Below are 13,735 nucleotides of genomic sequence, written 5' to 3'. Positions count from 1 at the left end.
AAAAGTGGTTGTTATGAACGACTGTTAACTGGATTGCAGAATTGAACCAAATATTTCTCAAAATATGGAAGTATGAAAATGAAGGAAAATACATTTAACAATACTTATTATTTCATGCAACCTTGACACAAAATTATTGCGCTAACCGATACTTTACATTGCACGTCAAATTATGTGTAAACTTCAACATCTTAAATGGGTGATGAACAAAAGTCATTGTTCCAATTCCAGGACATGATAGATACTTGAAACAGAAATCATGACAACACAAGACACCCATTGAACAAGAAAAATATGATCTGTTTTCATCCTTTAAATAAAAGTGAAGTTCTGAAGATGCTGCTAAAAAGCAGTTGTTTTAAATGTCAATGCTTTTAAAATGTTCAATTTCTTCTCATCTTTACCATTTTTCAAATGCAGTCAACAGTGAAAAGTTCTAAGTCGATTTGGGAAAAGCAGATCTCTGTTGGTGTTGGGAATGTAAATGCATAAACGGTCACATCCCCGAACCCAACATCTCGTAATCACTTGGAAATTAACAATGTAGGATTTGGAGAGTTGCAGTATTTTGATGGGCAAGCGATTGCCTCTGTGGCTCCATGCTGTTGTAAGTGCTATGTAGGTTTTGGAGATCAGGGGACTTGTACGTTTTATATCATACAACAACGCACAAGGGAAATAGCAAATACACTAGTGGTAATTTACCAAAATTCGCTGGACTCCGGGGTGGTTCCCGCAGATTGGGAAATACCAAATGTGACGCCACTGTTTAAAAAAGGAGGTAGACAAAAGGCGGGTAACTATTGGCCAGTTAGCTTAACTTCTGTAGTAGGGAAAATGTTTGAATCTATCATCAAGGAAGAAATAGCAAGATATCTGGATGTAACTTGTCCCATTAGTAAGACGCAGCATGGGTTCATGAAGGGCAGGTCATGTTTGACTAATCTGGTGGAATTCTTTGAGAACATTACATGCGCAGTGGACAATGGGGAACCTGTGGATGTGATGTATCTGGATTTCCAAAAGGCATTTGACATGGTGCCGCACCAAAGACTGCTACATAAGATAAAGGTGCACGGTGTTACAGGTAATTTATTAGCATGGATAGAGGATTGGTTAACTAACAGAAAGCAAAGAGTGGGGGTAAATGGGTGTTTTTCTGGTTGACGATCAGTGACTAGTGGTGTGCCTCAGGGATCAGTGTTGGGACTGCAATTGTTTACAATTTACAAAGATGATTTGGATTTGGGAACCAAGTGTAGTTTGTCAAAATTCACAGATGACACTAAGATGAGTGGCAGAGCAAAGTGTGCAGAGGACCTGAAAGTCTACAAAGGGATATAGATAGTCTAAGTGAGTGGGCGAAGGGTCTGGCAGATGGTGTACAATGTTGGTAAATGTGAGGTCATCCATTTTGGTAGGAATAACAGCAAAATGGATTATTATTTAAAAGGTAAAAAATTGCTGCTGCTGTGCGGAGGGACCTGGGTGTCCTTGTGCAAGAATCACAAGAAGTTGATTTGCAGGTGTAGCAGGTAATTAAGAAGGCAAATGAATTTTGTCCTTCATTGCTAGAGGGATGGAGTTTAAAAACAGCGAGGTTATGTTGCAGCTGTATAAGGTGCTGGTGAGGCCACACCTGGAGTACTGTGTACAGTTTTGGTCTCCTTACTTGAGAAAGGATATACTGGCACTGGAGGGGGTGCAGAGGAGATTCACTAGGTTGATTCCAGAGTGAGAGGGTTGGCTTATGAGGAGAGACTGAGTAGACTCGGGCTATACTCATTGGAATTCAGAAGAATGAGGGGAGATCTTATAGAAACATATAAGATTATGAAGGGAATAGATAAGATAGAAGCAGGGAAGTTGTTTCCACTGGTGGGTGAAACTAGAACTAGGGGGCATGGCCTCAAAATAAGATGAAGCAGATTTAGGACTGAGTTGAGGAGGAACTTCTTCACACAAAAAGGGTTGTGAATCTGTGGAATTCCCTGCCCAGTGAAGCAGTTGAGGCTATCTCATTGAATGTTTTCAAGGCAAGGATAGATAAATTTTTGAACAGTGAAGGAATTAAGGGTTATAGTGAGTGGGCGGGTAAATGGAACTGAATCCACGAAAAGATCAGCCATGATCTTAGTGAATGCAGGGGCCAGATGGCCTACTCCTGCTCCTAGTTCTTATGTTCTTGTGTTCTAAGTCTACTGTGCAATGTCAGTTCAACAAAACTCCATGTTATCATAACAGTTGGCTTGGAGAGAAACTAGATACTAGACAAACAAGGCAAACTTAAGTTTGACGATTTCCCAGGTTCAGATAATAAAAAGGGAGAAGATAACAGAGCTACTGATAGCTAAATAAAGAGAAAACATTGGGAAAAGGAACAGATCCACTAAATATTTTATCTCAGTGGCATAATCAATGGGCGAAATTTTACGGCCGCTTTACTCCCGCTTTGCGGTGGGAAAATGTTGTAAAATTGGGTGTAAAGCAGCTAGCGCGAATGGCTCCGGTTTTCACACCTGTCCTGGTTTTACAACACCAGGATTTTTGGCGCGGTAAGCCTCTCGCTAGAAATAGGTGAGAAGCTAGTTAATTTATTGAAATTTATTCAAATCTTAATTTCAGTATGATTAGCGAGCCTGGCACTCAATCATCCGGGCTCGCTTGCCTTTATGGCCGCGCCAGGGGAGGTTCTCTCCGGCGAGGAAAACACCTGCACCCCATGAAGGGGAACAGTTGTGTTGGCCTCGCCAATGGAACCAGAGGCCATTGAGGCCCTCTGGGGAGGCTGAATGCAAGGCGGGGTGCCCCTTGGGCAGTGCCAGACTAGCAGTGCCACCCTGGGTACCTGGGCAGTGGGGGTGGGCCAGGGGGTAGTCCAATAGGGGGAGGGGGTCCCGTTGCCACTCTGGATGCGATTGGTGGAAGAGGGCAACGGGGCCGTGATTGCTCTGAACGGCGGGGCTATGATTGGTCTGGGAGGTTGGGGGGGGGGGGGGGGGCGGCGGTGCAGTGGGAGCTGCATCACCGGTTGCGGGTCTCCACGGTTGCGGGGGGTTGGGATTGCTGTTTGAGGCTGCCTGCAGTAGCAGGTGTCTGACAGCTCTCTGTCTGTCTGTCAGACCACTGCTACTTTTGACGTGCATGTACAGCATCAGAGGTCTGCACATGCGCAATACCTCCCTTTACAGGCTGTCTGCTGTGTTCTCTGGCTAGAAACTGACTAGCCCATCTTTTCAGAGACAGAGTGCATAAGACTGGACTTGAAAACTCACCCAAAAAATGGATCTGGAACTCTCCCATTTTCAGGCTAGCAGGACACTTGGAAAAATCCCGTAAAATTCCACTTATTGAATTTCAGTGCAGTTTTGTGTGAATTGTTTGAATCTGTGGAATGAGAGGGGTTTGCCAAATTGTTTGTTTACGAGTGTTACTCAGCGTGATTGTGCCATATTTAGAGTCACAATGTTGGTGTGGCACAGTGGTTAGATTGCTGCTTCACAGTGCCTGGGACCCAGGTTCAATTCTGGCTTTGGGTAATTGTCTGTGTGTAGTTTGCACATTCTCCCCGTGTCTGCGTGGGTTTCCTTCAGGTGCTCCGGTTTCCTCCCACATTCCAAAAATGTGTTGGTTAGGTTGATTGGCTGTGCTAAATTGTCCCTTAGTGTCAGGGGGATTAACAAAATGAATACAGGGGATTACGGGGGATAGGGCCTAGGTGGGATTGTTGTTGGTGCAGGCTTGAGAAGCCAAATGGGCCTCCTTCTGCACCATAGGAATTCTATGATTCTATTAACATTTTTAGCCATTTGCGCAAATCTTCCAGGAACAGCGTGTTTTAGATAATTTAGCTTATGATTGCTCTTTAGATAAAAAGTTCTTGATCGCTAACATTTCTAAGGACCACCATTCTAGAACTGAGCTTCCAAGAAACTAGGTCACTCATCATGTGCACAACATTATATTTGAATTTGAATAGTCCATGGCTTAAGCGAAAATAAATCGTGCTGAAAGTAAATATTCCCTTAATCCTTTTGGTACCTCATTTAGGCTCTATAGAAATATATTTGGCTTTCATGCTGGGCCTTATTCCATCATTTTATTAACCTGCTGTTGTCTTCTCTCCCACAAGCCTTAACCCAAATCGGAATGTCAGGTCAGTATGGAGAAGGATACCTGAGTTTGATGATGGGTGGGGGTGTGGTGGAGAGAGGAGAGGAGGGCGGCGTAAGGGGATCCTGAGAATATTGTAAATACATTTTGTTTTTGTTTGGTTACCTTAACTCCATGCCCTGTTTAAAATCTTATTGTGCGGTGCAGGGGGGGAGGAGTGGGCAGGAAACAGATCAAATGTCTTTCAACAATGTGGGAATGAGAACAATGATGTGACCTGCTGAATGAAGCATTTCTGCAGTGATTTCAGACCAAGTTGCTGCACAATTAGCTAATGGTAATTGTTTGCTTTCAAGTAGTCGGTTGATGTGTGACAGTTAGTTTCCTGGAGACAGCAAAGGCACTTACTTGTGTTGCCAGTACAAATAATAGAAATTATATTGCTGAAGAGGAGTGTTGTTGGGTGACCACAGAGATCAAGAAGTCTTGGGTCTGCTGCCCACAATTTTCACTTTAACAAATTGCTGTCAGATGCAAGTAAATGTGATATACATAGAAACGCTAATGAAAAAATTGAGAAATCAGACTGAAGTGGAAGTGGGTGAACTACCGTCATGATTTGCATAAACGGACTTATTCGGCAATAAGATTTCTTTTCCCTCTTTTGTCTTTCAGGCCTGGGAAACATGAAGAAACGCCGATACATTAAGGTGTTCTTGGTGGTGATAGTTCTCCTGTTGTTCTCTTACTACTTATTGTATGATAAAATGAAACCTAGTGGGTATGTTGTTTTACTAATGCTTGCCTGTTGTTTATAATGTACAAAAGTTTAATTAGCGGTAGAGTGCTGTGCATTATGCCCACGCCAGGCTACCACTTTCGCTGTGTGTGCTGCATATGGAGCTGTACCTTTTTGACATGTCTGCAGCCTTATTTCATGTTCTCGATGTGTTCGACAGTAAAGGATGCAATCAACTCTCCATGATCTTTTTTTTGCTTTTTTGCTGAAGTGAAACTAAATACAACTGGGCTGACCCATAACCAAAATGTTTCTTTATTTCGGCTTCTTTCCATTCTGTGGAAATTTGCGATTCTTCTCAGGGGAATTTGAGAGGCCCTTTCTTTGGGGGGAAAACCTTTCAAAATCTCCCTAGTTGACTTAAAAGATACCATTCTCAACCTGTCAGGCTTCACTCGAGGATGATTCTTGTGTTGAACAGTATAAATTCTGCGTGTTTTTCACCCCTTGTTACTCCCCCCCACCCCACCCCCCATCACCCTGTACTTTATTGAGAATTATTTTCCAGTGCATTTATTTTCATTTTTTAAATTAATTTATGGGATGTGTGTGTCACTGGCTAGGCTGGAACTTACTGCCCACCCCTAGTTAACCTTGAGAGGGTGGTGCTGAGCTGCCTTGAACTGCTGCAGTCCATGTGGTGTAGATACACTTGTGCATGCTCAATGACTGCTCCTTGTAAGAATATGAATCCATGTTCATCTGTCCTTGTTGGGAACATTGCTGAGTTAGTTAGCATTTTTGATGGACTATGGGCGTGATTCTCATCATCCTAAGGAGGGTTGTGGAATATTGACACCATTGGAGTGCATGGAAGGGTGTCATTTGGTTATTTTATGTAGGGCATTTCGCACCCATTTGAGTCATTACTTTCTTGACTTCTTAAAGGAGGTAACTGTTTCGTTGTGTGGTTGGGATCTATTCCAGGTTCCTTGGGGGCTTGTCTATATTCCCAAAGTAAGCTGCTCGAGACAATAGTTTGTTCAAACCATTACTCTTTATTCATAGCTACGATGTACATATTGGGACCTCTGCACAAGTTTGGAACTTCAGATCTTCCAGATCTCCCTTCCTCAGTCATATGATCTGACATTATTACATCAGCATAATGCTGATGTAATATGTAATGCTTCTGGTAACCTTTTACTCTACATCTCCCACAGCTTTTTATCCCTATCCTATTTAAAGTTTATTTATTTATCAGTCACAAGTAAGGCTAACATTAACACTGTAACGAAGTTACTGTGAAATTCCTCTAGTTGCCACACTCCGGCGCCTGTTTGGATCAATACACCTCACCAGCACATCTTTCAGACTGTGGGAGAAAACCGGAGCACCCGGAGGAAACTCGCGCAGACACGGGAGATCAGGTATTACTCACTCTCAGAAATAAAGTTAAGTTTAAGTAAGTTTATTTCTCAGTCACAAGTAGGCTGACATTCACACTGCAATGAAGTTACCTTGAAAATCCCTTAGTCGGCACAATAGAAATAATAAAACCGTGGGTGGCACAGTGGTTGGCACTGCTGCCTCACAGCGCCAGGAACCCGGATTCGATTCCCGGCTTGGGTCACTGTGCAAATCCCCGTGTCTGTGCAAACTGCATACAGATAGTGACCCAAGCCAGGAATCGAACCCGGGTCCCTGGCGCTGTAATGAAGCAGTGCCAACCACTGTGTCACCGTGCTGCCCACGTCTTACATCCCCTACATTTCTTTCCATACCACCACAAATTCTCATACTTCACAAGGTTAGTCCTTGAGGTGCCTTGACCAATCCCACCGATCTTGCTCTGATCTCCTTTTGCGGTTGAGGTTGTTCTGTACTCCCCCTTCTGTCAGTATGAGTGGTCTTATCCTGGGTGGCTACAGAACTTGTAGTGAGTCTCTCCTTTTTCATCAGGATATTCAAGCACTGTGGTTTCTCTTCATGACACCCTGGTCTGTCGCAATCCTGTACAATTTTGGTCATTGAGTTCTTTCGATGATTTGTGCCTTCCTGCCATTGACTCAGACCCATGCTCTCTCCCTGGGCTTTGATCAGCACTGGTAACTGAGATGCTCAGAGCCTGTGATTAAAGTTAACGGCCTGTTTGTTTCTCATGTTGTTCCTCATGTTTTACCCTCTCGTTAACATTTGTAGTGAAATTGGGATTCAGCTTTTGTGTCAGAGATGGAAGCAATGTTCTCAATCTCCCATCCATTGGCAATTGATTGTGAGAAACCATTTTGTAGTGGTGAGTTTGATAATTTAGAAAAACTAGATAAAAGTCTTTGTCTTTCTTCACTAAATCCTGGACAGTTCGTCGCCCTCTCTCAGCTTCTCCATTCGCTTGAGGATAGCGAAATAACATGATTCCATGGTTACGTGAACAAAGCCACATTTGTTTGTGAAATTGTGGAACGGCTCATTAGCAAATTGCTGCCCATTGTCAGACATTATGGTGCCCAGAATCACATGTGGCAGAAATTCTCTGAGGGGTTGGATGACTGCTTCTACTGTGACACTATGTAATCTATTTACTTCAATCTAAGTTATAATAAGGGAGGTTTTCCCACTAAATTCAAATAAATCTATTCCCAGGAATTCCCACAACCTTGATGGTTATAATGGCTCTTCTTGTTCTGAGTTGTTTATGGTACAAGTAAGCTGGTTAGAAATAGGAATAATAACACCGTAGGTGGTACAGTGGTTAGCATTGCTGCCCCACAGCGCCAGGGACATGCGTTCGATTCCCGGCTTGGGTCACTATCTATGTGGAGTTTGCATATGCTCCCTGTGTTTGCGTGGGTTTCCTCCGGGTGCTCCGGTTTCCGCCCACAGTCCAAAGATGTGCAGGTTAGGTGGATTGGCCGTGCTAAATTCTCTTTCAATGTACCTGAACAGGCACCAGAGTGTGGCAACTAGGAGATTTTCAAGATAACTTAATTGCAGTGTGAATGTCAGCCTACTTGTGACTAATAAATAAATTTTACTTGAACTTAATTTCTGGGAGTGAGTAATACCTGGCGACCAGACTGATCGCTGTGCCTTTGCACAACATTTTGCTATTCCCTGGTGAAGTCTTTTAATGATGTGGAGATGCCGGCGTTGGACTGGGGTAAACACAGTAAGAAGTCTCACAACACCAGGTTAATGTCCAACAGGTTTATTTGCTAGCACAAAGCCACTAGCTTTTGGAGTCTTTTCGAAGTCTTTAATGAGCATGAAGCGAAAGTGTTTTCGGTGTGATTGTTTTCTCACTGAGGACTAGGAAGGCAGGGAACCTGACTCTGTTCAAGAACTAGTAAGGCATGGAAAACATGTTTGGTCCTCTCATGCGATTCTCTGGCCATAACACAATTTTCACTTGGGTGCTTGGGGACAGAGCATCACCCACACTGGTTTCCCATTACTAACACGCTATTTCGTTTTGCTAATCTGGAAGGAGACAAACCTGCTGTTTTTATTTTAAAGTGTCATTGTATGTTAAATAGTGCAAAACATGTCAGGTTTAAAAGAATATTAACCCCTTGTGGGATTAATTATCATCCTGCTCTGAAATATTGTGCTGCTTGAGGTTTGCTGATGATCTGATTTATTATTGTCACATGTATTAGTATACAGTGAAAAATATTGTTTCTTGTGCACTATATAGACAAAGCATACAGTTCATAGAGAAGGAAAGGAGAGGCTGTGGAATGTAGTATTACAGTCACAGCTAGGGTGTAGAGAAAGATCAGCTTAATGCAAGGTCCATTCCAAAGTCGATGGCAGCAGGGAAGAAGCTGTTCTTGAGTTGGTTGGTACATGATCTCAGACTTTTGGAAGAAGGTGGAAGAGAGAATGTCCAGGGTGCGTGGGGCTCTTGATTACGCTGGCTGTCTTTCCGAGGCAGCGGGAAGTGTAGGGGACCGTTTCAATGGATGTATGTTTATGTTTGTGTACTTTTTTTCCATATATATTTCATGTGATGGTAGAATGTGCTGGGTATCTCACATTTTATCCTGGCAGGGGTCAGTTGTTAAACCTGAGCACAATGGCCTTTTCACATCACGAAATAAATGTGCCAGCTCGTTGAGAAACTGCCATCTGATTATGAAGGGCAAATTTTAGGATAGGGCTCCAATTGTAACAGGAATCTAGTGGGTATAAGTCTGATACTGGTACTTAAGGGAATTGTTTCTTCCAACACTAGTTGGATTGAATGCCGTTGCCTGTCTTGCAATCAAACAGCAACACCTCATCACCCATCAGCCGGCAGGTATTAGTGATGCTGTCATATTAACAGAGCAATGAATAAGATGGGCCTTTTGGCCGCCTGGCTGTGACTGAGAATCAATCCAACTGGGACTCTTGCATCAACTGCAATACTAAAGTTACCGCCAAAAAGCTTAGTTTTCTCTCTTTTTTGTGCCTTGTCCTTACTTCCTCATCAACAGTTTTCAATCCCCCATAAAGCCTTGGAACACTGCTCCTATATCTGGGGAAGCTTCTGTAGCCCAGCACCTCCAGAAGCTAGTCTCTCCAGAAGTAAGTGGTATGCAAGCTTCCCAACCTTTAGGCAGCATTTACTGAAATGGGTTTTGTGTTTCCTGAGCACTTCCGCTGGAAGAACTGGCCCTTTGTATGCATGGTTTGCACAGGTGCATTTGTCCTGATTCTCGCGACTTGCCGGCAAACCCACCCCATTGTCTGAAAGGTGAGGGTCCCTCAGCTACTTGGAACGCACAGCTTCATCACAGGTCGTGACAACGACGACACTGGAGACCAGCAAAAATCTTGATCTTGAGGGAAGTTTGAGTCTTGAGAGAGAAACTGGAGGAAGAGGAAATGAGAAACTGGGAAGGCAGAGAAAGAGACAAACTATGGATGGTGGGAGAGCGAGAGAGAGCGAGGCAAATTAGAGGAGGGAAAGTTCACATTGATTTGTGCTATGTGTTTCAGTAGAATGTATTTTATTATGGAGGTTGTGCAGCTTGGGTGCTGATGAACCTCCTTGGGCTTCAGGGGTGGGATGTGGGAGTCAGTGCTTTGAAATAGGTTTGGTTTTATTTATTATTTTTAACACCTTGCTGTGCATCATAAAATTGTATGGAAGCTTCAGGTACTTCTAGTTTTATCAATGTTTTTGTGAGTTTATTTGGCATTTTGGTGTGTCTCATATGCTATAGAAACACTACAAATGTGTAGTCTTTAGTGAAGCATAGCTTTTCTTGAAATTTTCCACTGTTTACCTTTATTCTGAAGACTCCCTTTGATTTGTAGTGTACGCAATACATCTCACCAAAACAAAAGATCAAAAGTTGTTCTGGGGCTTTGTTCAATTCTGAGGCACTAAACCAATACAATAGCATTTGCAAAAGATGGAAAACTGCTGGTGTCGATAGTCACCACATGAGTGGTGTGCTTTGATCAAATGTCTGATGATGAAAATTTCAGGAACATTTTAAAAAGAATATCCAACCCTAGTTTTGCTCCTAATGGCCGACATGGGTAAGCTTGTCTACGGAAGGTCCATGGTTCTTATAAAGTAAAGGGTTAACTTGGTGTTTTTCCTTTTGTTTCCCGTGACCCCTTTTGATTAAATTTTGTTTTATTCAATTTCTCAAATAAAAGGACACTTTAGTGATTCTCACCCGCCTAAGAATCCCAAATTGAGAATTTCCAATTTTTGTTGCATTTTCATATCCAGTTTCAGCAGATGGCCCTCAATGAGGTCACTTTCACACCAGATTTGGGTAGCCATTAGAGACAGCTGAAAAAGTCTGACTCGATGTCCGATTTTAGGTGTCCCTTGGGCATGAGATCCTTGTCCCTGATTGTCCAATTTCCAGCCCATTCATGCACCTGATCTCCATAGAGATGCTGATGACCTTCTCTTTCCAACGTTTCTCAGTTTTGATTTCGATCTTCCATGTCATTTTTTTTTCTGAATATCTTAAATTTATTTCCAGTCATAATCATCTTGCCTATCCATATATTTGCTATGAAGCAAAGCAGTTCTTAACTAAGTCACAGCAAAATTGGATGCCTGACTCAATGGAAACCAGGCATTCATAAGTATTGCCCAATTACATAAGTTCTATCATCAAGCGGCAATTGAATTCCGGATGATTGGTTTACTGAACAAAAGTTACATGTCGTGGCCCAAGAGGAATATAGATCCACTTCAGCACTATAATAATACTTTGTATGCATCATTGCTTCTGTCCTTGCCGTCCAAGATCTACCAGTACATGGCTGTCTGAACATTGGTTGCCTTCTTTGAGAGAATGACAAAAATATCAGCTTAAATAAAGCAGGCTGCTTTTATGGATGATGCAGGAAAAGAGCGTCATGTGGTCACTGATGTCGCAATACCTTATTTCCTAGTGATTTTTACAGCAACGTGAGCTTCTTTCTGCAGTTCGTTAGTATGAAGAAGACTGAAGACGATCTTACAATGTAAGTTATTTAACTTCTCTGAGGAAAATACGACTTGCTTATTTTTAAAATAGTTATGTGTTAAAGAGTATAAATACCCTTTCTAAGGAGTGACTAGTTTAGTTCGTTTTCAAATTGGAGTGGGCATATTGGAAGTGCTCAGAAAGGAAATGGATAGATTCTTCATCTATTAATCGAGTGGAATGGACTTGGTGTCATTAATACTGGACAACTCTGTTTGCCTGAGAGAGGAATGGGAGGGACAGAATAGTCCTGTGTGGAATGTGGTGGAGCACAACCGGAAAGGAGGGAGAGCATGAAGGCAGCCACTCCTAAAGTAAAGGAACACCTGGAAAAGGCCCAAATGAAACACACTAAGCAAGCCAAAATGAGGTGGCTTTGTTTTGCTTCTGGTTGCCCTGCTGGGAGCAAACTCGAGGCTCTATAGTAGAACCGACATGAGATTGTAGAACAGCAGAGCCCATAAAGTACTGTCAAACCAGGCTGAGGAAAAAAAATACAGAAGGAGCATGACAGGGTCAGGAGACCATTATGCCAGTGTCAAAGCCTCTTTTGGAAACTCAAAACTCCAGAAACCTTTGAGGTTCAACAAGAATTGATGACACAGCAATGACTAATTAACAAGTAGCTGAAAGAGACAGGGATCTTTTTATCTCTTGGCCTGAGAAAATGCATGTTACTAAACAAGATTTGTATTGGCTCAGAGGGAAGCAGTTTCACTGAACTTGTATCGGATCCTTGCGGCAAAGTGACGAGCGGTCTTCCAAGAGTCGGGATGCTGATAGAACTGAGGATAATGGAAGAGTTTCTCAGTGAATGGTCAAAGTCCATAATAATGGCACCAAAAGCCAATCTAACTTGGCGATTCTACAGTAATGTTAGAAAGTTAAATCATGTAGCCAACTTTGATGCTTACCTCATGGCAAGCGTGGACAATGTCTGGAAAATGCTAACTTCCTGTCCACTCAAAATCTTACAAAAGTACATTGGCAGCATCCATTAATTTTATTTGCCAAAGAAAGGAAACGGACTTTGTAACACCAGGAGGCTTATATCTGTGCCAAGTGATGCCATTTATTCTATATAGAGCTGCTGCCATTTTTCAACAACTAATGGATCGAATTTTGAGGCTACATGCCAGTATGACACTGCAGATCGGATTATATTATCCTCTACAGCAGCAACTGAGGGTCCAGTCAACAAAAATTAGAAGTGCTGTTGGATAGAATGAAAAAGTAGGTTTGTTGACCAAACTAGGGCATGCGATTTGGGTTTGTAAATTGTGTCACTAGGATATCCAGTTGGGAGTGGGCTAGTTGAGCCCCAACTGGACAAATATCAGAAGCCAAATATGGGGTGGAGTTTTACTGGCTCATCCCACCCATTGGTGGGCGGAGCGAGCTGGTAAAATCACACGAGAGCCAAGAAATCAGGATTTCGCCTGATTTCTTGGCCCTCGCGATTTTATGAGACCCGGATTTCCGGCAGGGTCGGCCTCTCGCCAGAAATGAGTGAGAGGCTGCTACATTTATTTAAATACAGTTTTGCATCTGCTTAGCGAGCCCGGCACTCAATCGTCCGGCCTCACTTGCCTTTATGGCCTCGCCAGGAGAGGTTCTCTCCGGCGAGGAAAACACCTGTTCCCCGTTCACGGGGAACAGTCATGTTGGCCTCACTGGTTGAACTGGAGGCCATCAAGTCTTTAAGATTGTGCCACTTGGGTAGTGTCAGTTTGGCAGTGACACCTTGGCACTTAAGATCTTAAAGACTTGATTAGCTGTAAGTATTCGCATTCCAACCATTATTCATGTAAATTGAGTCTGTGTCTTTATATGCCCTGTTTGTGAACAGAATTCCCACTCACCTGAAGAAGGGGCTTGGAGCTCCGAAAGCTTGTGTGGCTTTTGCTACCAAATAAACCTGTTGGACTTTAACCTGGTGTTGTTAAACTTCTTACTTTTTGAAGGGGGCCAAGCATCCTTAATGTAACAGAGTAGGAAGTTGCTATCTTTAAAATGCAATTGTGCCACAAGAAAGAATATGTTTAGAAATCAAATGGGTGCTGGGTTACCAAAATACTATTTATTAGGTAGAATCTTCTGGCTGGTAACAGATTGTTTTACTCCCCTTAACTGGATGTGGGTAGTTAAGGAGAAGGATATGTTTTTTTCCCCTCTATCCATATGTCTTTAATTTTGAACATTGATCGAGGTTGGCACCTGGGAGTGCAGCCAATATCCTTTCTTAAATGTGGAATATTAAAATGGGACTCACTTGAACCCCTGATTCTTTGCAGGCAGAAGCTGGGGAAGAACCAATATGCAAGTGAGTGAGAGCGTGAAGATTTCAGGTTTTCAGGCACTGTGTATCTAATCGGGATAAATATTTAAGAAGTTA

The 13,735-nt window shown here is 42.7% G+C and overlaps 1 protein-coding gene across 5 annotated transcripts in view; it reads left to right on the top strand.

Annotated features, from left to right (window-relative positions):
- LOC144506187 (type 2 lactosamine alpha-2,3-sialyltransferase-like) overlaps nt 1-13,735 on the top strand; it is a 119,553-nt gene that overhangs the window by 84,476 nt on the left and 21,342 nt on the right. For 3 of the 5 annotated variants that reach the window (XM_078232042.1, XM_078232038.1, XM_078232037.1), the window contains 2 exons: nt 4,789-4,894; nt 11,267-11,338. In XM_078232042.1, coding sequence (XP_078088168.1) covers nt 4,800-4,894; nt 11,267-11,338 — 167 coding nt within the window. In that variant the 5' untranslated portion in view covers nt 4,789-4,799. Of the gene's footprint in view, nt 1-4,788; nt 4,895-6,171; nt 6,283-11,266; nt 11,339-13,735 lie in introns of all 5 variants that reach the window. The other 2 variants (XM_078232040.1, XM_078232039.1) reach the window with 1 other exon arrangement.

Source organism: Mustelus asterias, chromosome 17, assembly GCF_964213995.1.
Source record: "Mustelus asterias chromosome 17, sMusAst1.hap1.1, whole genome shotgun sequence".
NCBI lineage: Eukaryota > Metazoa > Chordata > Chondrichthyes > Carcharhiniformes > Triakidae > Mustelus > Mustelus asterias.
This window is presented reverse-complemented; position numbering and strand designations above follow the sequence as displayed.